At 39.7% G+C, this 26,451-nt stretch overlaps 4 protein-coding genes and 1 long non-coding RNA gene across 6 annotated transcripts; 3 read left to right on the top strand and 2 right to left on the bottom strand.

The window, feature by feature from the left end:
• The first annotated feature begins 425 nt into the window (after positions 1–425).
• On the top strand, positions 426–3,001 carry alkbh2 (alkB homolog 2, alpha-ketoglutarate dependent dioxygenase). The gene is given in 4 exon segments (XM_034692803.1): positions 426–521; positions 523–722; positions 805–1,003; positions 1,635–3,001. Coding segments are annotated over 4 exon segments (801 nt in total). The 5' UTR covers positions 426–453; the 3' UTR covers positions 1,969–3,001.
• A 1,968-nt stretch (positions 3,002–4,969) lies between these two features.
• Positions 4,970–10,423, bottom strand: usp30 (ubiquitin specific peptidase 30). The gene is given in 16 exon segments (XM_034692805.1): positions 4,970–5,712; positions 5,714–5,768; positions 6,075–6,207; positions 6,273–6,350; positions 6,353–6,498; positions 6,673–6,722; positions 6,724–6,753; positions 6,895–6,981; positions 7,098–7,157; positions 7,253–7,347; positions 7,442–7,487; positions 7,614–7,712; positions 7,825–7,928; positions 8,032–8,205; positions 8,287–8,399; positions 10,285–10,423. Coding segments are annotated over 16 exon segments (1,539 nt in total). The 5' UTR covers positions 10,356–10,423; the 3' UTR covers positions 4,970–5,514.
• A 1,587-nt stretch (positions 10,424–12,010) lies between these two features.
• svopa (SV2 related protein a) lies at positions 12,011–19,267 on the top strand. 2 transcript variants are annotated; one of them, XM_034692806.1, is made up of 16 exons: positions 12,011–12,212; positions 13,383–13,540; positions 13,685–13,770; positions 13,878–13,976; positions 14,449–14,520; positions 14,622–14,746; positions 14,836–14,899; positions 15,034–15,159; positions 15,252–15,380; positions 15,492–15,565; positions 15,659–15,735; positions 16,111–16,215; positions 16,831–16,942; positions 17,218–17,299; positions 17,417–17,506; positions 17,599–19,267. In XM_034692806.1, the coding sequence occupies exons 1-16, from the start codon at positions 12,178–12,180 to the stop codon at positions 17,809–17,811; spliced, it is 1,647 nt and encodes a 548-aa protein (XP_034548697.1). In that variant the 5' UTR covers positions 12,011–12,177; the 3' UTR covers positions 17,812–19,267. The 2 variants fall into 2 exon arrangements, 1 of the variants encoding a protein (XP_034548697.1); XR_004632550.1 differs by having other exon boundaries at positions 12,030–12,212; positions 17,388–17,506; positions 17,599–17,709.
• Positions 19,268–19,333: 66 nt separating this feature from the next.
• On the bottom strand, positions 19,334–24,053 carry LOC117819441 (D-amino-acid oxidase-like). The gene is made up of 11 exons (XM_034692807.1): positions 23,954–24,053; positions 22,454–22,649; positions 22,256–22,370; positions 21,780–21,856; positions 21,455–21,520; positions 21,106–21,160; positions 20,760–20,864; positions 20,584–20,666; positions 20,192–20,309; positions 19,779–19,877; positions 19,334–19,707 (listed from the first exon to the last, which is right to left on the bottom strand). Exons 2-11 carry the CDS (start codon positions 22,645–22,647, stop codon positions 19,582–19,584), a joined length of 1,038 nt encoding a protein of 345 aa, XP_034548698.1. The 5' UTR covers positions 22,648–22,649; positions 23,954–24,053; the 3' UTR covers positions 19,334–19,581.
• Positions 24,054–24,148: 95 nt separating this feature from the next.
• On the top strand, positions 24,149–25,135 carry LOC117819213. Its single transcript, XR_004632487.1, has 3 exons — positions 24,149–24,260; positions 24,343–24,502; positions 24,856–25,135. It is a non-coding gene; the product is annotated as an uncharacterized LOC117819213 (long non-coding RNA).
• The last annotated feature ends 1,316 nt before the right edge of the window (positions 25,136–26,451 follow it).

Consider the following 26,451-nt stretch of genomic DNA (forward strand, 5'->3'; position numbering starts at 1 on the left):
TGACCGTCTTTGAGAAAGTGGCTATGGATATACATTACATGGAGCAAGACAATCAGGAAACAGCAATAAGGAAATGTTAAGGAAGACACAAGCAGACAAAACAGGACAACATTTAACAGTTCTGTACACATTTGCATCAGACAGTGACTTTCAATCATTAAACTAGCTTTCAAATAAAGCAATGTATAGACTGAGCAAAGGATGCACACAATGAATAGACAACACAAGTAAGAGACAGAAAGTTAAAAAAACAAACACAGGACAAATTCACAGATAGCCGACCGGGGGGCAGTAGCAGTTCAGTGATTAATTGATAATGAACATCCTCAAAAGGCAGAACAACATTGAAGTCTTTTTTCATTTAAATGATAAAACCTTTAATACCGAGGTTTCATTTTTTTTTTAATCCTAAACTTCAGCTCATCAGAGGGCCACAGCGAACAAATTACTGCTATGGAAAAGTCTGTGGTTGGGGGAAAGAAGAACTTCTGCAGCAGTGATGGAAAAAGTCCATGTAAAAAATGAACTGGAGCGTGATGAAAGCACGAAGCAGGAAGAGGATGCAGAGGACGAACATGCAATATTAGCAGAGTTTTCCCATCCTGTTCCCTGGCAGAAAATAGAGGCAGAAGGACTGGACTGTGATTATGCTCAGCTGTTCTCCAAGGAGGAGGCAGACCTGCTTTTTAAACAGCTGGAGGAGGAGGTGGTGTACTCAACAGGTACAACATCCTGACTGTTACACTGCAGGTGTGACCAGAAGTTAAGAGTATTGTTCTGACAGTTGTGTCTGTTTTTGTTCCAGGGAGGAAGCAAAGGTACAGGTGTTTGGAAAGGTGTACAACATTCCGAGAAAGCAGGCAACATATGGAGATGAAGGTCTGACTTACACTTATTCAGGAGTGACACGTTTAGCCTGCCGGTGGACTCCAACCTTGAAATACATTCGGGATGCTGTCACAAAAACAACTGGACAAACATTCAACTTTGTTCTGGTAAACAGGTGAGAACAGGGGCGGAGCTTGAACCTTTTGGCTTGGGCGGACAAACTTGGGCAATAAAGTAAAGTAAGTGCTTTACAAAGAAAAGATAAACAGAAAGAAATACAATAAAACAAATAGGCAGCATAAAAAGTGCAGTGGTTACAAGATCCTTTAAAAGCTTTTTAAAAGTTGTGAGGATTAACCAAATGCATGTTTGAACATGTATTTAACCTTTCTGTCTGATCATAAACATCCTAACTACTCACATGTCAGAATCATACAGATGTTATGTTCCTGTGTATATGTATAAATGTAACACAATGACATGGCAATTTTAAAAGAGATAAATAAATAAAAAAGGACACAAAAAGATGAATGTCCAGAGTCACAAATCAAGGCACAAGTACAAAGGATGACTGCTACATTTACATGCAAGAAAAAACTACAGCAGCCCGTAACAACACAGTCCAAATGGTTGACTTTACAATACGTCCTGCCTCTGACGATGCCAGATAGCCAATCATGGTTTAGGATTTTGGAGTGGGTAGTCAGATTCCAGAGGGAGGGCACCACCCACTCCTGGCTCCACCCGAGTGTGAGTTGTGACTTTTCAAAATGAAAGTTTGATTGAAGTGTCCTTCCCTTCATCAGGTACAAAGACGGCCAGGATCACATGGGGGAGCATCGTGATGACGAGAAGGAGCTGGACCCCCTCTGTCCTATTGCCTCCGTCTCCCTAGGAGCAGCACGAGACTTTATATTCAGACACAGAGATACTCGGGGGAAACAGAACCGCAGACGCGTTGAACTCGTGAAGCTGGAGCTTGCTCACGGGAGCCTGCTCCTCATGAACTCTCCTACCAACACTTTCTGGTACCACAGCCTCCCTGTTCGCAAGAAGATTTTCCTGCCTCGTATCAACCTCACCTTTAGACGCATCCTGCTTGACAGGGATAAAAAACCCCGGCAAGAAGTAACTGAATAAAGCGCTCTTATTTAGCCTGATAGGTGGGGCTTTACATTAAACTTCTTGTGTTGCAATGGAATACACTTTAAATGTACATAGGTCAGCAAGGAGGCACTTATCCAAGTAACCCCTCTAATAATAGATGAAGAATGATGTGCTATTCCAAATGAGTTACATGGATAATGGACTCAGTGTTTGATAAGAATATAGATTGCTATTGGTCCTAAAATGTATTGCTGATGTATTGGACGGGGGCCTGCTGTTTGACTAGTCCTTTCTTGTTTATGGACAGTTCTCTGTTAATGTCCAATGGTCTTCAAAGTTTAAAAGGTCATTATTATCATGACAAGTTAACCTATTTTCCTTGAACTTTCAGCCAAATCTCAGTCTTGATAAGCTTAAAAACTCCATAAGTGTAATTTCTTGTGTATGGGAACACATTGGCAGTGTAGATGTTATTCTCTTTAATTTATGGATTATCTCTATAATAAGGGCTTTTATTGTTGAAACCCTCCAATAAGGTGTAAATGGTTATAGCACTTTTTGTGGTCTTCTGACTTCACTTTTATTATAAGTCACATTATAAGTCACATTCACACCTCAGTCATCCACTGATGGCAGAGGCTGCTATGTGAAGCCATCACTATTAGCTAATCCCATTCACACAGATGGCAGTTCAGGGTTATATGTTCTTGCCCAAGGGACACTTAAGCATGTGGACAACGGTCCTGGGATCAAACTCCTGACCTTCTGATTGAGAGGGGACCGCTCCACACAAAAAGTAAATGCTTCTTTGGAACTCTTGAGAAAGTCTTGATTGTCAGTGTGTCTTCTCGCACAGTTTGTCTCAAGCCAAAATGAAGTGCAACCGAGTCCACACTTGTTTTAATGTGTTAATACCTGAAAACAATCACCTTTACAGATTGTACACAAACACACATAATCTCACATGGATATTCATTAGTGCAAATTGCAAACATTTACAAGGAGTTTTGCACCAGACCAAATTTCTCAAAGACACTCACTTGATTTGGTCGGAGCAAATGGCAGTCATCAGTTACACAGAATTCAAAATACTCTGAATAACTTACCCATAACCTGCAGTCAAACCTGTGGCTTTATAAGATGAGAGCAGATTATTAATCTGTTATCTGTGTCACATCAACTTCATGCTAAATGGCTCTGCTGCATCCTAACTGTACTTTCACATTCGTAGTTGCACACATGGCTTTGCATGTTAAAAATGTCAAGGATTAGAGACAACTTGGCACTTCAACTTCAACTGTGGCATCTCAGCAAATCATGATAGAGAAGGGATATTGGGGACAAAGAATTCAACTTGTATGAACAATGTCAGTTAAAACATTACTTCCTATACAGCTTACACACACTGCTGGGACTGACTAGGCAAATTAGATCAGACCATAGAGAGACAGAGTTCAGGATAATTCACCTATTTCAATTTCACAATATAGAACAAATTCCAAGTAACATCTCCAAAGGTTTTATAATCAGTAACTTCTGTTTGCATCAGCGCTGTACAGGCAGCGGACAAAAAAAACAGGAACACCTTCAAGGACCGGGTGTAAGATTTAGTGGCATCAAGCAGTGAGTTTGCAAGATTGCAGCCAACAAATAAATCAGTTCCCGCACCCTACCACCTAAAAAGCATGCAGAAGAACCTGCAGTGCATGCTAAACTTGATTAAAAGCTAACTCTAGAGCAGTGGTGACAAGAAATTTGAACTAAATTTTGGTCATAGCCATTTTGAGAAAATTGTATAAGGTAACTTACTTTATTTTTTAGTAGCTTTAGTCAAGTATTAGTCAGTGAATTACTAGTTAAATGTGTTTATTTTTATCTGTTCATTTATATTATGATTGCATTTATATATTGTTTCATGTAAAACACTAAATAAATTTGTTTTCACCAAAATGTAAAAAAGTCTTGTGTAAAAAATCCATAAACTACTAATTAAAAAAAAGTATTAGTCAGTGAATCACAGTTTCATTTTAATCCCTAATTATTCAGTGTTCATTTAGTCTTATTGAGTCATAATTAAAATTTCTTTCTCAGTTTTATGCTAAGTTTTTTAAACACAGATAGGAGGAAGTTAGGAAGAAAGAATATTATTTCTGGTCATCTTGACTGGAAAGGCGTTGTAACTTGCACTTCTTCATAGTCACATCCCAAAAGTATGCCAAAATAACTTATGAAAGTGCAAGTCATACCCAAACCAATTCCCTATTCACTTTGGATGTCCTGTGTTTCTTGAATGCTCGCTGAATGACTCGGGGTCTGCACGCGAATCTTAAGAGAGCAGAGGCATTACTATTATAATAAGTATTATTTAAGAGTAGCTTAAATCCGTTACAGTCGTTGGCCACTTCTTGTTTAGCTCGTCGCTACTGGGTGTTCTGACGAGTTCTGCTGCCTTGTCTAAAATTGCTCCAACCAGCGCGAAACGACAGCAGAGGCCCAGGTCCGCAAATTAGTTGTGTATATTGCATCTAGGGAAATAACATATATTCATGGCAACCAAATCATCACAATTATTTTTTTTTTTTACCTGGGCAGACAGTTCGGGGTGCTTCGTCTCCAGGTGTCGTTTCAGATTCGAAGTGTTTTTTCCTCCCACCTTGTATCCACAAGGCACTCCTTCATCATCGGGCACGGTACACTCAGACTTGTGTTCGGTTTTACTGTACAAAAGTGTGTCCACAAGTTGACTCGTTTGTTCCTTCCCCCCGCACGGGCAGCTGGTTGTTGAGAGGCACTCATTTTTCGAGATGACAGCTATCAGCAGTAACTTTTAAATAGCTTTTGATAAGTTAGCTTATGGCTGCCTAGTTCTGGTTTCTCATCATAGACTGTAATAAGACCGACTTCTTTCCGACATGCACTGAGTCAGAACCATGTGACAATGGAAAAGATTCATGGAGGCGGTGTCGACCCCCACCGGTGCACTTCTTGCAGATAGATGATGGGTCAAAAAGGGAAAAACAAACAGTGATGCTACTTTCTTAGTCCGCCCAACAGAGACTACTGTTTAGTGTGGTCATTTACAATCAGGGTTTTATGAACTGAGATTTCACCACAGCTATCATTTTCAGCTAATTCACCATTTATCTTATTGTCCTCCATGAAGTCATGAAAAATAAGTACGTCAACTAATACTTATCATCATTTTCGTTGACAAAATTAACATTGCTCTAGAGCCAGTGTTTCTGTGTTCCTGTTTTTTTGTTCCTCAAAAGCCAAAATGGTACATGATAGAAACTGTTCATGATAAACTATAAACAAATATCTGAGTAAAAATCCTGCTGATCAATCATCTTTGGGTTGAGAGCTGTCAGCTCTGGATCAGTGGCAAGAGGCAAAAGGCTGCAACTCCAACTTTCATCATGTTGCTGAGATCAATGACACATACTTATCCATATAGTAACACAAGGATGGATTTCCTCTTTGTTCTCATTGTTATGAAGTGACTGTCCACCTGTTGGTAACTGCACGGTCACTGGAAAAGGCAGAAGTCAGCCAGGCTGTGAGGTCCTAAGCATCCGGTCACTCCTCTGAGCAGAGAGGGAGGTTCAGTCTTCGCACCCTCTCGTAAAAGAGCATGTAAGCGTTGGAGGACAGCACCTCATGGAGGGTAGCTTTCCGTACAGAGTCGTCTGACATCCACAGCCACTGAGAGCTGAAGGGTGAGGAGCTGCGGGGCGAGGATGGGCTGCGGCGGTATGTTACGAAATGTCCTGAGTGCCATGTCACCATGGTGAACCAGCACAGCTGTGAGCTTGAAGAGGTACTCTGTAGAACTGGCAGGAAAGACACTGTTATCAAACCATTAAGAAATAGAAAAATCTTAGGTCGGCTGGAGAAAGTATAAGAGAGCTCCTGTACTCCTCTGCATTCATTTTTCATAAGATAGTCTTACATATAGGTCCTGATTATAGTGTGGGAGATTCTGTCTTATAAATATTTTACAATCTCCTCAGGTGTTGAATGTGGTTTATCAAACAAATAACACCAACTATGTGGCATTGAAGGGCTTTTAAATACCCTCAGAGCACTACCTAGCTTAATATGCTCTTTTTATTGCTGCACCTTGTCATGAAGTTTACCTGTAGTCAAATGTTAGGCCGAGCTGTGGGTTCACACCAGGCGAGTGAAGGAGTACAGACGAACAAGTTCCATTCGTAAAAGGTTTGTTGTTGTTGCAATGCTCTGCATCTGTAAAACAAAACCCAACCAACACTTGACAAAAAAAAAACCAAAGTAAACGTGAAGAAGAATGGTATCACAGAGTTGACAAATTAAACACACCAGTCCATTGGCTGTGGGCTTTTCATTGGAATTGTCCAAGGTTTCTGTGTTCACGGGCTTTGGAGCACATTGAGCCTCTGAATTTTCTGTGTGGAAGCATTGTGTTTGTAGCGATCCATCAATAGATGCTCTGTGAACTGCACATGCTCCTGTCTTTTGATGGGGGTTCCTTCACTGGACCACGGCAGTCTTTGTAAATGGATGCAGACGGCACTGGGGAAGCTGGTAGAAAGGAATTGAAGAAAATAGTGTAGATACTTTTAGAACAGCTCTAACTCAAAAACAAATGAATGTTTTTATCTACATAACATTTTAATATCAGATTTTCCTCTCAATCTAGATAACAACAACCTTAGTTATTACATTTTCCCCAATGTAAATGTGAATGACACTTACTTTTCCCAGTTTAGCTGTTTAACAAATGTGGTCCTCTGGTTTTCCAGAACTTGGCCCGTTTACTGTGGTCCCTTGTTGAAGCTGAGTAGAAATAATGAAACAATCAGAAGTAAAATAAGCCAGCCATGAATGCAAAATGGAAGTAGTAATTTGATCAATTATGAACGTTTAATCACATAATTGACAAAATGTTGCGTGAATCAGACACTGTAGTGAACATACCTTTGTGCAGTTTTCACACTCCACCTCTTTGATGGTTTCTGAGGAGATTAAATGCTGGAGACAATGATCTAGAGAGATAGGGCGACCCTGAGGACAATAACAGATCATGAGTATGACAAATAGCAAAAATCAATTAAATAGTAAGTTATATATTGATACTGTAACAGCTTGAACATCTAAGTGTTCCTGAAATTGTTGCTTACCCACTGAGGTATAGGGATAGACAGGGAAAGACTCTCAAATGAGTCGTACCTCACAGGACTCTGGACAAAAGCAAAGCAAAGAAAGAGAAAGTCATTGAGAATATCAAACCTCCACTTAAACAGAGTATCTTTCTGTGGCGACCAAATGAGCTCACTTGTTGTTCGCAGCGCTTGCATGACATGTTGCTTGTTAATCGACCATGAAAAGGATGCTGCAACTTCCATGAACCTGGTATTGGATGAAGAGGGGCTGCGAAACAAACCATAGAAAGAATACAGATTAAATAAATTATATCTCCTTGTAGTTTGAAATTCCAGGCTCAATTATTCCTCTGCTTTCCCACCTCGACTTCTGCAGGTCATTGTTTTCAAATCTTGATCAGGGAGACTCTGGTATGAAAACACATTCACACAAAATGACAGGGAGAATGGGACCACGTTGGATTATGTTGACACTTCTACGAACGCTTACTAGACTTAGTTTCAGGGACAAACAAGTCAGCAAACGTGACTCACCTCAAGGGACTGCATGTCAAACAGGTGAGTGACTTTGGGTTGTCGATCCCGCTCCTCCTCCAGAGAAGATGTTAGGACATGAAACAGCTCGTGTGCATCCTGAGAGGAGTAAACATAACACACACACAACTTTTAAGACTTAAATGAAGCACTTAACAAAACATTAAGCCAAAAAATATATTCTTAAAAACACTTAATAGTAGTCAGTAACCTGCTCTTCAAAAGAACTGATGTGCCACCGGTACAGTCTGAGGACATCAAGGAGGCATCCAGCATCAAGCACATCTTCCTCCCCAGGCTCATCACTGGAGAGAGCTGTTGGAGATGTTGTCAAGCATGTTAAAAATATAAATCAACACTCTACATTTCTACATTTCAGATACACTCCACTGACTTATCTCTGACTGGTTTCAAGTACCTTTGAGAAGCTGAAGTAGCGTTGAGGACAGCTGGTTGTCTTCACATGATTGGATCACAGGTGAACTACAGAACTTCTCCAGCCACCGGATGAAGGACGGGCATGCTGCCAGACCCTGAAGCAGAGAGTTCAGGAAGCAGGTGTTGCCCAAGTTCAACAGACCAGGAACCATACCTGTGAGAAAGTCATAGCAAGTTATTGCATTACATCCACTGCCCTGCATGTTGTCTGTGTATCACACGGTCAGACTGATACTCACCTCTTTTCTCTTCCTCCTGTCAGTTATCGGGCCCCACAAAACATAAACTCCAGCTGCAATCGCAGCAGCTATCCCACCAATGACACCCCAGTTTTTTATCATTTTGTTTCTGAAAAACATTAGGGAAAACAACAGTTTGGATGGAGGTTACTATAAAGAAAATGCATGTTACAACAATAAGTGTATTCAATAATACCAAATACCAAATAAGACTTGGTAGCTTGTTATTTTGTGAGAGGAAGAACGGCTTAGTTTTACGATCCTTTTATGAGATATTTCCTTAAATGGTTGATATGCTTCCTTAATTAAAGTTGTATTACAACAGTCTTTTTCTATGCAACATCCTCCATATCTGCCAGACTTTGCCTTCATGTTCCCTTTTGAACTCTTTAATCGCGCTGTATCGCACTAGGTCCAGTGAATACATCCAGCTTATCCGTGCTCATGCAGCAGAAGAACACTGGTCTGCGAGGTGCGTCCAAAAATAGTGCCAAAACAGAGGGGGTTTCCAATGCCAAACTGAATAGCTCCAATTTTTCCTACTGGTGCATGCATTTGCACGTGATGAGTTCCTGGACCATATTTTCTCAACTTAAGCGAAATTACGCGAAATAGGAGGCCCCGTCCGCAGAGAATTGTAGCCTAGCTTGCTTTCCGGTCCTCTGGGAATTTTCTCAATAAAGGGGAAGAGCTCACCGGCACGCATCGTGGCTAGCAGGAGCAACAGTGTACTCTAACTCATATGACCCCAGTTAAAAAAACTGAAATATCCCTTTAACTTACATGCATACTTATATATACACACATATTTTTCTTACACCTCACGCACATTGCTTGTTACTTGTTCACTTTTGTTCTATTTTATGTTTACATGTCTAAAGAACCTTTTAGTTCAGGGTAAAGTAGTTCTAGGGCCGGAAAGACCCCGGAACTCTTGGTCGAAATGCACTTTCAGTGTGTGTATTTGTTCCTGTTGGCGCCTCTTGGTCAGGTCATGTTGTAAATGAGAACTGGTTCTCACCATTTTACCTGGTAAAATAAAGGTCTAATAAAAATCTCAAGTTGTACGTACAAATTTTGTTTTATCAACATTTTCATTGTGTCCCAACTTTTTGGGGAATTGGGTTTTTGAAAGCCTTATAAGTAAGGGCAGAGTCAACTTCAAATCTAAAACATAATGCACTAATTAAGAAAATCATGTTGCTTTTGCAGACTGTGGTTATGACAACAAATCTGGCATATAGGTTTACGTTGTGTTTTTCTGTTGTACTGAGTTGGATTGCTAAGTAATAGAACAGACAAAGCAGTGTTGTAAAATCCTGTATTTTTAGTGGATCTTGAACTGATTTCGGAGGACCCTCGGAGCGAGTGTTTTCTTTTATTCATCACTACAGCGTGCTTTGTACTCCATTGTTACAGGGACAAACAACGCGTCTACTAATGCAATCTAATTGCATTATTAATGTAATCAATTTACCCCTGATCCTTTTATCTGTGTCAAACAGACCTGACGCGTCTTTCATCAGGCAGTCTCCTCCAAATTAGCCTCGTCTGTTAGTGCGAAGATTAGTACGCTTCAAATATAAATTATAGTGTTGGTAACAATATAATGAAGCACTGCAAAACATATTGTTGTTGGTCGTCGTACTGGCCACCCCCACATCACTTTGTGTGACCTCGGGCCAGCTCACACAAGCATTAGCAAACAGTTGAAAAGCTAGCTGTAGCTAAGTTAAGGCTAACTTACCGACAGCAGCCCCATGCGCGCTATGTCGCCTCCAAAATCACAAACCAAAGCTGTTATCCTGAATTATAGCGAACATTACCATTGCTACGTATCTACGTTTGTAGTTAATGGCGTTAAAGCGGATTCCGTGCCTGTCTGCGCATGTTGCACTTTGGGTCAAACATTTGGCGGCGTCATGACCCGCTTTCCTCCTGGTCGAGAGCACCAAATAAGACCTACTTGTTGTTTGCCAAGAGGAGAGGTTTACCTGACTATGGGTCCAGTGCCAAGGTACTCCCCAATAAGCTTATCGGAGCTTTCTGGTCTGCACCACAACATCCTTCTTTCATTGCGGAACTCTCGTCCTTTGTTACGTGTTTCAGTACCGACTCGCAGATGAGCGTACCAAGGTGTTCACTGTTTACACTCCGACCACCTACATTTGCACATAGACTGTACATCGCTGTACATACGGTCCATAATTCGCCCCACAACATGTTAATGTGTATAAAAACAAATCAAGCTCAAACCAAAAAGTCCTTCTTCCTTCAGTCTTTGAATCAAGCACAGAAACACATTTATCTCGAGTATCTCACGCTGAAGTCCAGCAAGATATTTATTTATTTGTTAAGTTTTTTAATTTCTGTCATACTGTCTTAAATCGCGTTGTAATTGTTATGTACTAACCTCTAATCAGACATGAATCCTTAAGTTTGATTTACTCTAGTCCCGGGAAAGCAAGTTAATTTCAGCGATTTACCAAGGTCTTAACTTAACCTTAATGGATTATTACTTGTGTCTATAGAGTGGAAACAGCACAAAAGAAACATAGTTAATTAATTAGATAGATAGATAGATAGATAGATAGATAGATAGATAGATAGATAGATAGATAGATAGATAGATAGATAGATAGATGAATAGATGAATAGATGTCATTGTATTACATTTCAATTTCCCCCCAGTGTTGCTTAAAATGAAAACAATATATATATATATATATATATATATATATATATATATATATATATATATATATATATATATATATATATAGAACAAACCTCATTAGTGTGGGCAAGCATGGCATGTTGTGATCTAACTCATTACAGTGATCAGCCTATTGTTTTGTTTTGTTTGTGGCTGGATTACTGTATCTTGTTAACATGAGAAAACAAGCTTAATTAATTTATGATAAACAGGAATAAGTCGAGATTTATTCTCATTATTGGTTTCTCTTTTTATGGAAGTCAAGAGAAGACACGTATACACATCAACTACATTTTACTGTGATAACTGCAGTATTTACTTTAATTCAATGTTCATTTAATAATTCATTTATTGTCAAGACTATTTTCCCACCTGTTAGGATGAAAACTATCTCTTATAATAGTCAAATATTATTCTTCTATCTGTAGCAACTGATGCTCCTGTAATTGATTTAAGTCATGTTTCTAACACACATTTTTCATTCTTATTTCTTCTCACATTATTGTCCTTATAAATTTTCAAAAAAAATTCTTTTTTTATGTAGATTCTAAATAAAGTTACATTTTCAAGATACCTCTGATTAGTAAAGTAATTTTGACTTCGTCAAAGCCACCCAACTTCAGTTGATTGATAATACCAAAAGATTGTAGAAAAAAATGTGTTTATTGAAACATTTTTTTTATTTTTTCAAAAGTGAGTTTACTGTTTTTGCAAATGAACTCTTATCTGTATTTTTTTCTTTTTGCTCTTCCCAAGATATCAACACTTTTTGAATGAACTATGTTTAACAAGGTACTACAGAACAGTTGTCAATTTATATTAATTAAAAAAAATGTTAATCATCTCAAATCTGTTCATAAATTACACTTCACATTCAGGTTGAGAGGTGTTTTAATATCAAGACAGTGAATATTCCCCCTGTCTCGTACCTTTGTGATGGTAAGTCATGTTTAGGATCAATCAGTAGTCAAGTAGTATCAGATGCTCCTGAGCTCATCCTCCCCACTCTCTCCCTCTGTCAGTCTCGTGCTGAGTCGCGCAGGGCGGTCTCTCATTGGCTGTCGTCGGAGAACCCGGAGCAGGTCGCTCTCCTCGGTGCTGAAATCGTTGTTCGTCGTGATAATGTGAACGGCGATGAGGCCAAACGGAGCGTCCGTCAGTAAACACTAAAATGGACGATGATCTGTTCCAACTGAGACAGCTGCCGTGAGTAGATTTCAGTCAGCACTATACGCCCTTAGGATTTTCATTCAGTCCATCCTCTATCCGTGACACCATGTTTGCCCGACGCGTCGCCCTCTGACGGCTTCCTATCGTGTTTGTTCGATTAGCTCCTTACAACAAAAATAGCCTGAAAATACTTAAAGGCAGCAGACATCTAATGACCACTATATCCTTATAAACAACCTAAGACTGTTTCTGTGTTAGGAAGGATTTTAAAATATATTAGCATGTTCAGTCAACGCTGGGGTGCAGTTTGTTTACAGTCATAGCATGTCTGTCTAAGAGGAGTATTGCTTTGATGTATTCATAAGAGGCATGTTTGTTGTGATTTCATAGCTGATCAGCACCCCATATTTACTTGCAAATGTGTTTGCTGTCATGACTCAGTGCCTAATGTGATTTATGTCCATTCTGCTGTACATTCATTAAGCTCACACAAGTCCAGACTGACCATAATCTTACAGACAGACTCTGAGAGAATGATACGCGGGCTTCTCTTCTTAAAGAAACTGGGTTTTTTTTAATCAAACAATAAAGATATAGTATTAATGCACTGATTTAGACTGAGCACCTCAAATGTATTCCAGCCAATAAAAGACTCAATACAAATATTGTTATAAACATTATTAATAGATATATACATTCATTGGAATCCTTTGTAAATATTTAAAAAAAAAAGATTTTAGTGGCTGAACATCTCGCAATGCTCATCTGCAGCACTGAGACTTACATTGCAAGTAGGCTGTGTTATGTAATTACAGTGATTAAGACCTCACTGGCACTCTTCAAGTTCTCCTTTAGTGTTTCCTCCTTAATTAACCATCTACTTATATACATGTGGGAGAAGATTACACCTTCCATCTGTAGATAAAACACCCTTTCTCTGGGTGTTTGGACTTTATAATATTGTCAAACAGTGTGCAGAGCTGTCAGTTAGCCTGACATGGTTCACTTATAGGATGCTGTTACCACCAATTCACTAAATAACAGCCAAAAAAAGCTCATATCACCTAGGCAACAGCATCTGACTCCCATTTGTACTCTGCTTTGCTCTCCTGGCAATTGCCCTCTGAAACCCCCGTGACCAGTCATACTGTAGAGATGTTCTTCAGGGCTTTCAAAATAATGATTCCTCTCTTTTTCATTTTGTAGTGTTGTGCGCTTCCGACGCACAGGTGAGAGCACACGCTCCGAGGATGATGGCGAGAACAGAGATCAGGTTATCAAGGTTGCAGAACAGACTGATCTGGAGTCTGTGGCACTTGCAGATGGAGCTCCAGTGCCAAGGGAGTTTGCTAATCCAACCGATGGTACAGTATGGCAGGGCTTGATACATTTTCACACCCAGTGCTCTCAACATTAGGTTCACAAGTTTAGCTCCCTTTGGAAGCTCTTAGACCACTGCTCAACAAGGGTTTGCACATATTCATTTGACTAATTTTACATTCCCTCAGACACGTTCATGGTAGAAGATGCAGTAGAGGCCATAGGCTTCGGGACATTCCAGTGGAAACTCTCCATCCTCACTGGTCTCGCCTGGGTAAGTACCGCTCCATACCAAAAGTATAACTCTCTGTATTCTGTAATACTGTGTATGTGCGTTCTTCCTTTTTACTCAACACAAGTATTTTCTCTATGTTTTCTTAGATGGCTGATGCTATGGAGATGATGATCCTCAGCATCTTAGCCCCACAGCTGCACTGTGAATGGAGACTGCCCAGCTTGGAGGTGGCACTGCTTACATCGGTAAACACTCTTTAGTGTCTACAAAGTGCTCTTAGTGTATTATGGCTGTCCTCATAATCACTGTCAGAGTGCCTGGGGATGGGTTTGAAATAAGGACTTGTGGAAAACAATACACCACTGTTGGTTTACTCTCAGATTTGTGCTGAAACTTTCAGATTTATGTAACCATCATAAATTTCTTACTTTTCTGAATTTGATTAGATAAAACAGAGGGACTACAGCAGATTTTAACTGAGACCTTGAACAGTGCATGTTTGTTGATGCCTGGGATTTCAATTTTAATTAATCTAACTGCTTGTGAGAGGATTATCAAACAAAAAAAAAATCTCCTTTTTGGCTTTTTTTGGCACTCACACAACAAAATGCAACAGCTCTGGATGTTTGTAAATGCTTAGTATGAGCCATATAAAAGGACATTACTGTCACAGCAGAATTCCTGATCCTGTTATCACTGTTTTTTTTATCAACACAGGCAGTATTTATTGGGATGATGATCAGCTCATCTCTTTGGGGAAACATATCTGACAAATACGGGAGAAAGACAGTGAGTTCTAGAAAAAGCCTCTTCGGCATCATGATGATTTATACTTTTTCTTTCCTGCAAGAAAAACTTTACCACAATGTGCTGATTGTATGTACACACAGGGTCTGAAGATGAGTGTGCTGTGGACCATGTTCTATGGCCTGATGAGTGCTTTTGCACCTATTTATGGCTGGATTCTCGTCCTACGTGCACTGGTGGGCTTTGGGATCGGTGGAGCACCACAGTCGTGAGTAACCCTCTTTTATCTCTCTGAAAACAACACCATGATTTAAGACTTTGTATCAGAATTGAGTTTGATCTGTTCTTCCTAATTAGGGTGACACTCTATGCTGAATTCTTGCCTATGAAGTCTAGAGCCACGTGTATCTTGCTGATTGAGGTATGGAAAAATCTGTGCTACCATCTCCCTCCCCTATCATCCAACTGAAAATAGTCTTAGTGTCCCCCAAAAGGAGAAATGCAGTGTTGTGTTTTCCTTGCAGGGTTTTGTGTAATAGAGAGTTTTCCTTGCAGATATTTTGGGCGCTGGGTACAGTGTTTGAGGTCCTCTTGGCCATCCTGGTGATGCCCACTCTGGGCTGGCGCTGGCTGCTTGGCCTCTCCACCATTCCTCTCTTTATCTTTGCCTTCCTCTGCTTTGTAAGTCTTGAAACAGTATACAATATGTATAAATAACAAAGTACAGCTTTATCAATGCATATGTCTGATTTTTGGGTGTGGTTTGGAATCAGTGGCTACCAGAGAGTGCTCGGTATGACGTGCTGACAGGGAATCAGGAAAAAGCTCTGGCAACATTAAAGCGGATTGCTACAGAGAACGGAGCCCCAATGCCGCTGGGAAAACTTATTGCTGCCAGACAGGTAAAAGCTGTTTCTGCAAAACCCAAATCCACATCAATGGATCAACATAAGCTCCCTTTTAAATTTCAGTCTGTATATTCATTTTTTTCCCACGTCTGTTCTTTGAACTAGGAGGAACGTGGTAAGTTCAGAGACTTGTTTTCATCACACTTTCGCTGGACCACAGTGCTGCTGTGGTTTATTTGGTAGGTGGAGTGAATGATAGTGACTCTGATTTTCATTTCTTACTCACTTAACATAAACCACAGCTGTGCTATCATATGTTTGTGTCTCTCTAGGTTTGCAAATGCCTTCTCCTACTACGGGCTTGTGCTGCTCACTACAGAGCTGTTCCAGGAGGGAGGTGCATGTGGAAGTGAGTCACTGCTCCAACACCAATAGATGTCCTCTCACACTCAAGGACAGATATTCACACTTAATCTGGCTGATAAAACAGACAATGTAGCTCTGTGACTTGTGCACCCAACCCTTGATGGTAAAGTAGAAGTTTTTTAGTCAATATTTTGGCAGGAAGGACACAGGTTCAACAGATAACATTAATAACAAGTACAGTTATTCTTAATGTTGTTGTAACAGCTGTTTTTTTCCTCCCATGAAATGTTAGAATTCCTGTCTAGTGAAAGGGCTGGTACATTTACACTGTGTGTTTCTAAAAAAGCCTAAAAGGCCTCAGAGTAGGATGCTAGTGGGTGTGAACCATCTCCTTCTCTTATTTTTTGTCTCCCTCTAGTGTCCAAAAGTAATAAGATGGATCTCCCATGCAGCCTGGAGTGTAAATATCTGAACTCTGATGACTACAAAGACTTACTGTGGACTACATTATCTGAATTCCCAGGTACACAACAGTTCATTCTCTGTCTTTGCAGTGTACTGAAATGAACTGTTATCCTGTAGTTGTAAATTCATCGTAATCACTATCTAATGTGGCAAAAAGGTATCTGTGGTTATGTATGCTAAAATAATAAAAGGGAATAACTGAGCTGTAACTAACTTTAATTGTTAATAAGTACGTAGCTGTACCTATGGCTTGTTAAATAAATAATTGTCATCATACTGAAGTTAAATACTTGGTAGCATGACAGCTACAAAGTATCTCCCCAAAGTATTTCAGTTACAGATCAATGTAGTAGAAAGATTAATTCATTGGAAAAGCAAACACATTAGCAAGTCATCATAACTATAACACATAATAATAATTTCTCCTCTATGGCGAAGTCTTAATATCACACTAATGATGGTAACATCTTATTAAGATGCACCAGGGTCCAGATGGCGTTGTGGCTCATTGAGGAAAATACTGGATTGCAGAAAAATGAGCTATTATTATTAAAGATCTGCGCGTTTAGTTAGAAAAAAAAGCTAAATGAATCGGTGTAATAACTATACTGTAAGTTAAAGACCAAACCAGCCAACTATATTTTACACACACGGAATTTTCTCAATGTTGTAGGACTGCTGGTGACACTGTGGGCCATTGATCGACTAGGAAGGAGGAAGACCATGGCATTATGTTTCTTCATTTTCTCCATGTGCATCATACCCCTCTATGGTTGTGTTGGGAGGTAAGTTGGACAATAAATAAAATGTTTTTGGGGCATTTTGTCTTTATTGGGTAGGAAAGTTGAAGAAAGGAATAACTACATGGGTAGTAGTGAGTGGAGTAAGCCGCAAAGGGTCTTGGCTTGGAGTTGCACAAGTGCCTGCAGTGACAAGGACTATATTGTCTGCATTTGGGGCACTTGCTTTAGCTGTTGAGCTAAACTGCCACCCCAAAGAAAATGTTAAACATTAACTTTCTCCCACCACTTATCCAGCTTTTTTGGCTTCTCTGTTGCAGAGCATCCATGACAGTGTTGATTTTCATCGCCAGAGCTTTCATTGCAGGAGGATTCCAGGCTGCCTATGTGTACACTCCAGAGGTAAGACATCGAACCAGTTAAACACAAAGAAAAAAACATTAAGTATGGCTTGGATTAAATCAGTTAATGAGAGCCAACTTTGTTGCAGCCTCTTCAGTATTTTCTGAAACGTTGCAGGTTTATCCAACAGCCACAAGGGCTTTAGGTCTGGGAACCAGCAGTGGGATGGCCAGAGTGGGAGCCCTCATTACACCTTTCGTTGCACAGGTAACTCCATCTTTCTGTTCCCCATTTAATTGCATCTTATTTGAAGACAGAGATGATCACTTTTTATTTTATCACCACGCTTCTTCCTGCAGGTAATGTTGGAGTCATCCGTGTACCTGGCTCTCTCCGTGTACTGCTGTTGCTGCCTCCTCGCCGCAATTGCCTCCTGTGCACTACCAATCGAGACGACTGGCCGGGGCTTACAGGAGTCCAGCCAACGAGAGTGGGGCCAAGAGATGGTGGGCAGGGCCTCCTCTCAGGGCTCAGAGGGAGTCCCTCAGTCCAGCCCTGGGTCTCAGGGCTGAGGACAGGCTGAGGAACATTTGAGAGAGCTGACTGCGACGAGTAAAAGAGGGACAGAGACCAGACAACGCTTTCTGTGTCCATCTCCTATCCTTTGACTCTTCAGTTTGGGCACCACAGCGGCTTCAGAGAGGCAGACAGAACAATAGTAAAGTATTATTATTGTTATATAGTATTCAGCCACCATTGTTGTCACAATTTTGCCACTGACCCACTACACATGGGTGTCAGCAAATAACCTACATGAGTGCAAGGTTGAAAAACCAAAGGTGGACAAGCGAAAGATTTATAAACAAGTGAGAATTCAAGTGTTTGAAGATAATTTGTCCTTTGTGCGGGTGGCACCGGTGAAAACATATTAGGTGTTAGCCTCACTTTTGAAGTAAGCTTCAAATTAACATCTTCTTTTTAAAGAGCCTTAAAACTACCAACTCTTTCTGTGTTTCAAGACATGCTTTTAACTTCATGAAGAAGTTTGGTCTTTAACATTATGAAAATACATACATAGATAAGAAAGGACAGTGGATCCTGCAAATGAATACTCCTATTGCAAATGTAACTTTATTACTAGTGCATCAGAGGGAAAGACCAAATAAACAGACCTTTCAATTAAAAAGAGAAAGGACAAATTGCACACCGAGTCACAGGTTTTCTTACATTCCTCTCAAGTCATGTGTTTAATATTTCTTTTTACTTGTGTCAGTATTGTTTACATCTTTACATGAGCAATAATTGTTTTCTGCGGAAGAAATTACAGAAAGGCAGGTATTAGTCGAGATATAATGAAAACATCAACTCATATCTTGATCGTTATGAGATCACTTTATCAACTACAAGATGACAAACCCGCCAAAGTCTCCATCAGAGCTGAATAACATCAGGGGCATCATGCAGTGACATTTCATATTTAGAGCACTACTGAGAGATGTCGGCTGCATTTTAGGGACATTATGTAACTTCAACTTGAAATATTAGGAAATCTTAATCCGAAACTTTCATCATCCAAATCTGACTTGACCCAGTTATCAAGAGTCACATGGTTTAAAAGTGACATTAACATGAGGGTATGGTGTTGAGACCTATAAACCCTGCTGTATCTCTCATCCATATTAACTCACATTCATGTATAAACATTTATCTGGATGTTACATTCTGTAAATGATGTATCTATACCTGGTTTAGTTGTTGTCTTTGCTTTTGTTTGTGAAAAAGGTGACGTGATGACGGATTTGGCCCTGTCGGATTTTACCAGTAACACACTGAGCGAAGTCTTTTTCTTTTTTGTTTAGAAAAACAAACCGAGAGAGTTAACTAGTAAACTAGTAGATATCCTGTGAGCTGACTCTTACCTGCCAGTGTTTGATATAGTGGTGCATTAAGTGTCTGTGTGCACAGATTCTTGTCAACACACTGGGTGTAAATGTGTATGATACTGTAGTAAATAATCTTTCAAAAAGAGGAGTGGATTCATGTTTTTATTTATTAGCAAACTGTGTTGGGTTAAATAAGAAATAAGTGCACTTCTGAATACTTGAATTTTTAATTAATCCCTTACAGGTATAAACATTACATGTGAATGAGCCATCTCTTAACAGATAATGGACAACAAGTACAAGGCTGTATTGGTATATTTACTTCAGATGCATATGATATCTGTTTGCAGTGATTGTTAAGTTAGAGGCAATAAAAGTGCTATGTTTAAGATACAAGGCACTGATAGAGATTGGTATTAAAAAAAAGGAGTGTACCGATCTCTACTTTCTGAAACAAATTCACAAACGAGCTTTTGGGCCTTCGCCTTTTTTGTCCACGATCTCACCAAAGAGCTTTGCTGCCTCCAGAGCGCAGCCTCTGTGAATGGTGAGTCCGAACCCTCCATGGCCGTAGTTGTGTATAACCTGATGGAGAGCCATAATGTTAAAAACAGCTAAAAATCAAAGTTAAGTTAAGCTTTGCTGTTAACATTTACCTCTATGGGAGTGGCACTTGACGGTATTGTCTCCCTCTCTAGCCGGACTTTGTTGCGAACAGGCCTCAGGCCCGACCAGTCCTCTACTATCCTGGCGTGCTGAGGGAGGAAAACAAGAGATAATACTTCCTAAGCTTTAAATTATGCTACAATATCAAAATTCCCATCACTTTAAGACTCTTGGTTCACACGAAGACAAGTGTGCTGTTTGACAAAGTTGGCCCTCATATATGAGTTTTTTGCTCTGTGTCTCCAACATGTTTGAAGAGTGAATCACAGAGAATTCTGAATATATCAAATGCTAAATGTTGAATACTTCAGCACTCCTGAGGACTCTTTGTAAATAATTGATTACAGTTACAACAGCAAGTCTTTTTATGGCCTCTTGCACAAACATTTTTATATCATCTCACCTTGAGACTTGGCTCAAGCTCACAGGCACCCTCCCAGATATTCTTATGGTCGATGGAGTTGTTCTGTCGACTCCAGTTTCCTAACTGGAAAACACCGCCCACTGTCACAAGACGGCTTCTGTAAACATGGATTTAAAAACATCTTTGGCTTTCTAGCAACAGAATCATCTGCATCACAAATTATAAGTGTTAAGACATAAAGCAACAGTATAGCAACTAGATGGCTATGTCAACACCAGCCTGTTAGATAATAATACTATAGAATCTAAAGGTACACCTGCATGATATGTATTAATCCAACAACAACACAGTGATCGTATGCCTCATACGACTGCTTCTACAGGAGGAGCATCTGTCTGTTCTATAAGTGTGTTGTGTAGCACTGCATGTACCCTGGAATGATGTATGGTGAATTGTAGACTCCAGCCTTTAAGTCATGGGTAAGAATCCAATGCTTCAGCCATGGAGCATCCACCTGAACAAAACAGCAAATTATAAGGCTCATCCACTGTTTATGCTCTAATGCTCATTTTACAAACAATATCCAGGAAGATAAACCCTTTCTCACCTTTACTATCTGACCCCGGCCTGGTTTGAGCTCAGGGTCAGGCTGGAGGTCTCCTGATCTCACCCCGGTGCAGTTTATTATCACATCTGCACCTGATTCTGCCAGCTGAATCCAGAGCAGCGTGATAAGAGATAATAAGTGATAACATTTTATGAGTGTCTTGTAAGCAGGAAATGCAACAGTCTGGGTGTTACACTACTACTTCTTTTTTTACTTTATCTGACATTTGACCCATGTCAGTTTCAGGCATTAAAATGACTAAATAGAAATTATAAATCTTCTTCCTTATTGTCTTTTTAGCTTTGTTGATCATACAAAAGTCTAGTATGGAAAAGTATTCACTGACCTCTTTGAAGGACTCTATTTTCCTTTGATAAAATTTCACACCCTTTTTTATCAACCTAGCACAAAAAACAAACAGATCCATGTTAAAACATTAAAAAACCTCTCGTGAAAAAAGGTCTACCATTGAATATCTGTTATTTGAAACTATTTAAAATTAAGATCCAGTAACCCAAAACAACACAAAAGGACATCTTGACATGAGACACCATCAAAGGATTCTAAAAACAGAAGCAGAGAGCACTACAAAATGGTGAAAACAGTATATAGTCAATGGTGAACACAGGTGCCACACCTCAGGATTCCTTAATGTTTGGTCAACTAAATATCACAGAGAAAATCTGATCACTTACCAATCCATCAGCCAGGGTAAGTATGTTTTACCCTCCACCATTAGAGCAGTATTGAACCAGCCATAACTGAAGAGAGTTGAAGAGATACAGTATTTGTGTTGGAGTGAGAGAGTTTGTGACACTGAATTATCCATTCAGTCACTATAAGTATCTTTTCATGGGAATATATTGTTAAGTAAGTATGGAGAACATAATACAAACAATTTTCACAATTTATGTTTTTCGTTTGTCTTTGTATGTGTCTCAATCAACATCTTCCTGTAAGCCATGTAGGAAATGTCAAATACACAACTACCTAAATACCCAAGTTTGAGCAGGAACCTACTTGTATCCAGGAAACATCTTCAGTTCTCGCTCTGTGAGTTGTCTGAAACCCAGGACGATGTCTTTAAATGAGGGATCCTAAAAACGACACAAACAGTTTTGGTTTGTTTGAATCCTGTAGTTTAAACCAATCATGGCGGTGTTAGTTTGCAGTGTCACAATACAGAATCCAAATTAACCCTTGAGTCTGAGTGTCAACCCTTGATGAGGCCTCTCTGTTTGTATATGCCAACAAAATAGGGCAGCTATGTTTGTGCAGTTAAACAAAGCTCTACTTTCAGACAGGCTGAAAACAGATTGAAAAACAATGCACTGGTGCGTGATAAATTTATGATGAAGTAATCTGAGGTAATAAATAAACTTTATCTGTGGTTTTTACTACCTGGTGCCTTTGCTCTGGGTGGTAAAAGTCTTCAAAGAAGGTCAAGTCTAACCTTTGAGTTCAGATGAATAGAATAGGATACTTGTGCTACTCACTGGGGTTGGCTCACTGAAGAGGTTGTAGCCAGACTGAAGGAATATACCCATTTTTACAGACTCTGCTGAACTGAGACAGGTCACCAAGTAGTCAAATGTCTCTTTGTTCCATTTTCTAAGAGTGGGGACAAATATACAATTAAAATTATCATTGAGATAAAGTGTAGAATAAAAAGAGTGTTAACAGAATGCACTCACGTCTCTTGGACTTTGCCATTGTCATAGAGATATGGTTGCCAAAAGCCAGCAGCTCCATCACTGGTGGTCAGTGGAGTGAATTGGTCTGCATACACCTCAATGGTCAGCGGACTGACGATGGAGTGATACTGCTCATAGATGCACTGAGCTGTTGACAGACCAATGACTCCCGCTCCAATCACTGCCACCCGCATGTCTAACAGGCAAAACACATCCACATCTCAAACTCATTCATCCACAAAGGCAACCAACATGTAAACAGACCAAAGCTGTCAGATAACGATATGCATCTCTGCTTATTTATATTCTAATACAGTGTTTTTCAACCTTTTTTGAGCCAAGGCACATTTCATACATTAAAAAAAATCCTGAATCATACCACCAACCAAAAGTGTTACAAAATGATATATTTAGTCTCTCAATTTATGAATCTTTTTATCTGAGTCACGGCAAAGCATCTCATTTACAATGGCTTTTGCAGGTATATTATTGTCTCTGCCACAGTGTGTGGCTTTTTTGATTTGGTTACGAGTTCAGCTAATAAGTAGCTAGCTTTGAGAGCTCTCACAGACACAGATGTAGTTTTTCTCATAAAAGTTGCCTTTTCCACCTCCCGTACCATGCTCTTCATCGGGGTTATAATTTATCCGGGGCCCATTTAGAGTTTTCATTTTTCCTTTTTCAATACTTATCCATCGCTGTTGTACGCCTACGTCTTATCACATACACCTCTTGTATGCCATCATTAATTCTACTGTCTTAAATTAACAAGGTCATTAGTGCGCTTTATTGTAACCCAGTGGGTGGGTAGCCCAGGTCAGTACATGGACAAGTATTTAATTATTCCGCCAGTCACTACTCTGCAGGCACAGACGCACTACATGGGAAATTATTTGCAGTATATGAATAAATAATATTTTTTTGGAATAATTAAGTGAAAAATTTGATAATGTCCCAAAGCACACGACTTTGACGATTTGTCACGGCACACTAGTGTGCCACGGAACAGTGGTTGAAAATCCCTGCTCCAATACACTACATTGGATGTGACTGGACAGAAGATTTAACAAATATAATAAAAATATGTACATTTGACAATCATATATCATGATTTCAATGGTTTATTAGCATTGAAATATGAGTAGACTTAACAAAAATCAAAGCATCAATCATCAATAACTGGTTGTAACAGTTGTTAAGGACTTATAATTGAATAAATTGAATTAAATATTACTCTTCACACTGAATATGTGCTGAATGAATAATTTGGATAACAGGTTTGGCTGAATCATTCACTGCATTCAAGATAAACTTTTGCATCTACACTTTATAATAGAAGAGTAGTATTATGTAACGTATCGAGAACATTTCTGAGGAAATAATTAACACGCTAAACTGCTGTGAATGCTGCATAAAATAACAGATCTGAAGCAATACACCACACAAAGGCTGATTAAGACAAAACATGTTCTCTTTCATGTTCAAAACGTGTTGTTTTACCTTCAAGTTAGAGTTCGAACTTCTCCGTTGAAGTCTGTCACGAATGGGACACACGCTCCGGTCGAGAGGCACCCTACTGCAGGCAAGATGGCGCCGCCACAACATCCACACCGGAAGTCCATACCGGATGTCCATACCGGAAGTGATTCTTTAACCCCCTCTCTACCCAATGCCGGATGCTTCGTTCGAACTGGAAGTTTCTTCTTCGTGTAGCGTATTGATTGCATTAGTCTGTCGCTGCTAAATCAATTAGCAGAAAGCTAGCGATAAAACAGCCTTCTCGAGACACGACACTCCAATAATTAAAGTGAACACACATGCACACTGCTCCTTCCATTGTGTGTACGTGTGCTTGCGTATTGAAATGTATATTTATTCCTTTCTTCCAGATGCATCCGTCGATTATTGAAGGAGACCAGGGGTTGGAGTACACAAGTGTGTCACCATCCCACTTTGGCTGTCCCCTCTGCCCCAGCTTCACCACACGGAGTGCAGGAGTCATCAAGAGGCACCTGGAAGCTCATGTGACAAATGCAGTGCATTTCATGGGTATGGCCTTAAAAATTATCTTTTTGAGATCATATACCTTCACATGTCATTTTTAACGATACCTTGGTTTCTGCATGTCTAAGGTCATACTTTAACCAGTGTTATATTGTAGTTGCACTCCTTTGCAACTGTTTATAAGCTTATCACATAAAGCAAGTTTCTTTCAAGTGATCCCTCGCAGCACTCAGGGAATTGTTTCACTTTTTGAAATAGACGTAACTGTTTATAGTAAGGAAAGATACATCTGTATATACTTTATTTATTTTTATATTTAAATATATGATGTTAAATGAAAATGTTTCTCTCAGATACTGGATGATTTTTAAAAACAATTACTCTCGCCCTTTTTTTAGAAATGATGATCTGCAGATGCAATCTCCACTGCTCCAGATGAGCCAGATGTGGGTCAGTCAGCGCCGGCTACTGCTTCAGAGGAGCCCATTGCTTCAGAGCCCATTGCTTCAGAGGAGCCCATTGCCCCAACCCACATTAAGTGCCCGTACTGCCCAGTTGTCCTCTTTAAGAGGAATTTGGTTATACATGTTCAATGAAAACATGATAAAGAAAAAGACATCACGGAACTCAAGCTGTACACAGAGATCTATATTCACCACAAAAACAACAGAGGCTCCCCAGAAATGTGTACTGTACATCTATCATCAGTGGCTGACAGTGTTGCCTCAAGTTGAAATATATTAGTCCTAATATTTTATGTTGATTTGGAGTTTGTAATAGCAAAAGTGCATTGTTCTTTTTCAAGTACAACATTATCAATACAAAAGGGTTAAGACATCATACATATAACATTAAAAGAACATAAAATAAAGTATAATTCTACATTTCAAGTAGGGGTTGGATGGAAAGAAACAGTAGCTATGTATACATTTGCAGTTTTTCTAGTCATTCTAATTGAAGGTTCCAACTTCAATGTTTTCATGGACGCCAAATAAAGTGATCTTGTTAAGACATTGGTGTACATGCATCAAGCATTCAATCTGAATAAAACTGTTTGACAAGCTCAGAGTGTTTACGCCCATCTAATGTCTCAAAATAGAAGGAGAAACCATTCCCTCCGTTTGTTCTTGTGGTTAATGAACACCCCTGTCACTGTGTCATTGTAACGTGTTACAAATTATGTTAAAAAGAAACAGTCACCACACACCTCTACATTTTCCTCCTCCACTCGCCCCTGCACCATAGATAACATTCTGCTCTTCTCTCGTGACTGTGGATCTACTCTGGATCTGTATTTCATTCATTCATTAATCTATACATGTGATCACATAGGCAGACAGCATGCAAGGTAATTTGGAACAAACACTACAGCAAACTGTACTGAGGTACAGTCAGGCTAACACAACTTAAAATAACATATGACCCAGACAAAACAAGAGAGGCATATGCAGATGTCATCACGGCAGCATCATAATCAGCTTTAAGTATTTCAACACACACTCGGAACAAAAGGCTGTGCATGGCTGAGACGTTAACACTATAACTTAGTGATTCGTGCAGGCTTCTAAGTAACTTGAATTCTCAACAGCCTATACACTTTTGGAGTCAATCAACTAGTCAATAATACTGATACGATTAAAATGTAAGTGCAAAAAAGTTCATAGAATTACGCGTAAACCTACGTGTTTTTGAAGGCTTTTATTTTGCGTTCACGTTCCTGTTTTTCAAGGCTTTTATTTTTGTAACTTCCGGTGTGGATGTTATTGCAACACTTTTAGCTTTGTAACTTCCGGTATGGACTTCCGGTATGGACTTCCGGTGTGGATGTTGTGGCGGCGCCATCTTGCCTGCAGTAGGGTACTCTTGCTCCGGTCTAGCTGTCACGTGGGTGGGGGGCGGAGCCAGTAGACACTCTCTATATGTTGGATCTGTCACAGCCATGTAAAGCAATGTACATGGCAGTGTGGGATCTATGTTTCACAGGGTAAATATAT

Source organism: Notolabrus celidotus, chromosome 9 (assembly GCF_009762535.1).
Source record: "Notolabrus celidotus isolate fNotCel1 chromosome 9, fNotCel1.pri, whole genome shotgun sequence".
NCBI lineage: Eukaryota > Metazoa > Chordata > Actinopteri > Labriformes > Labridae > Notolabrus > Notolabrus celidotus.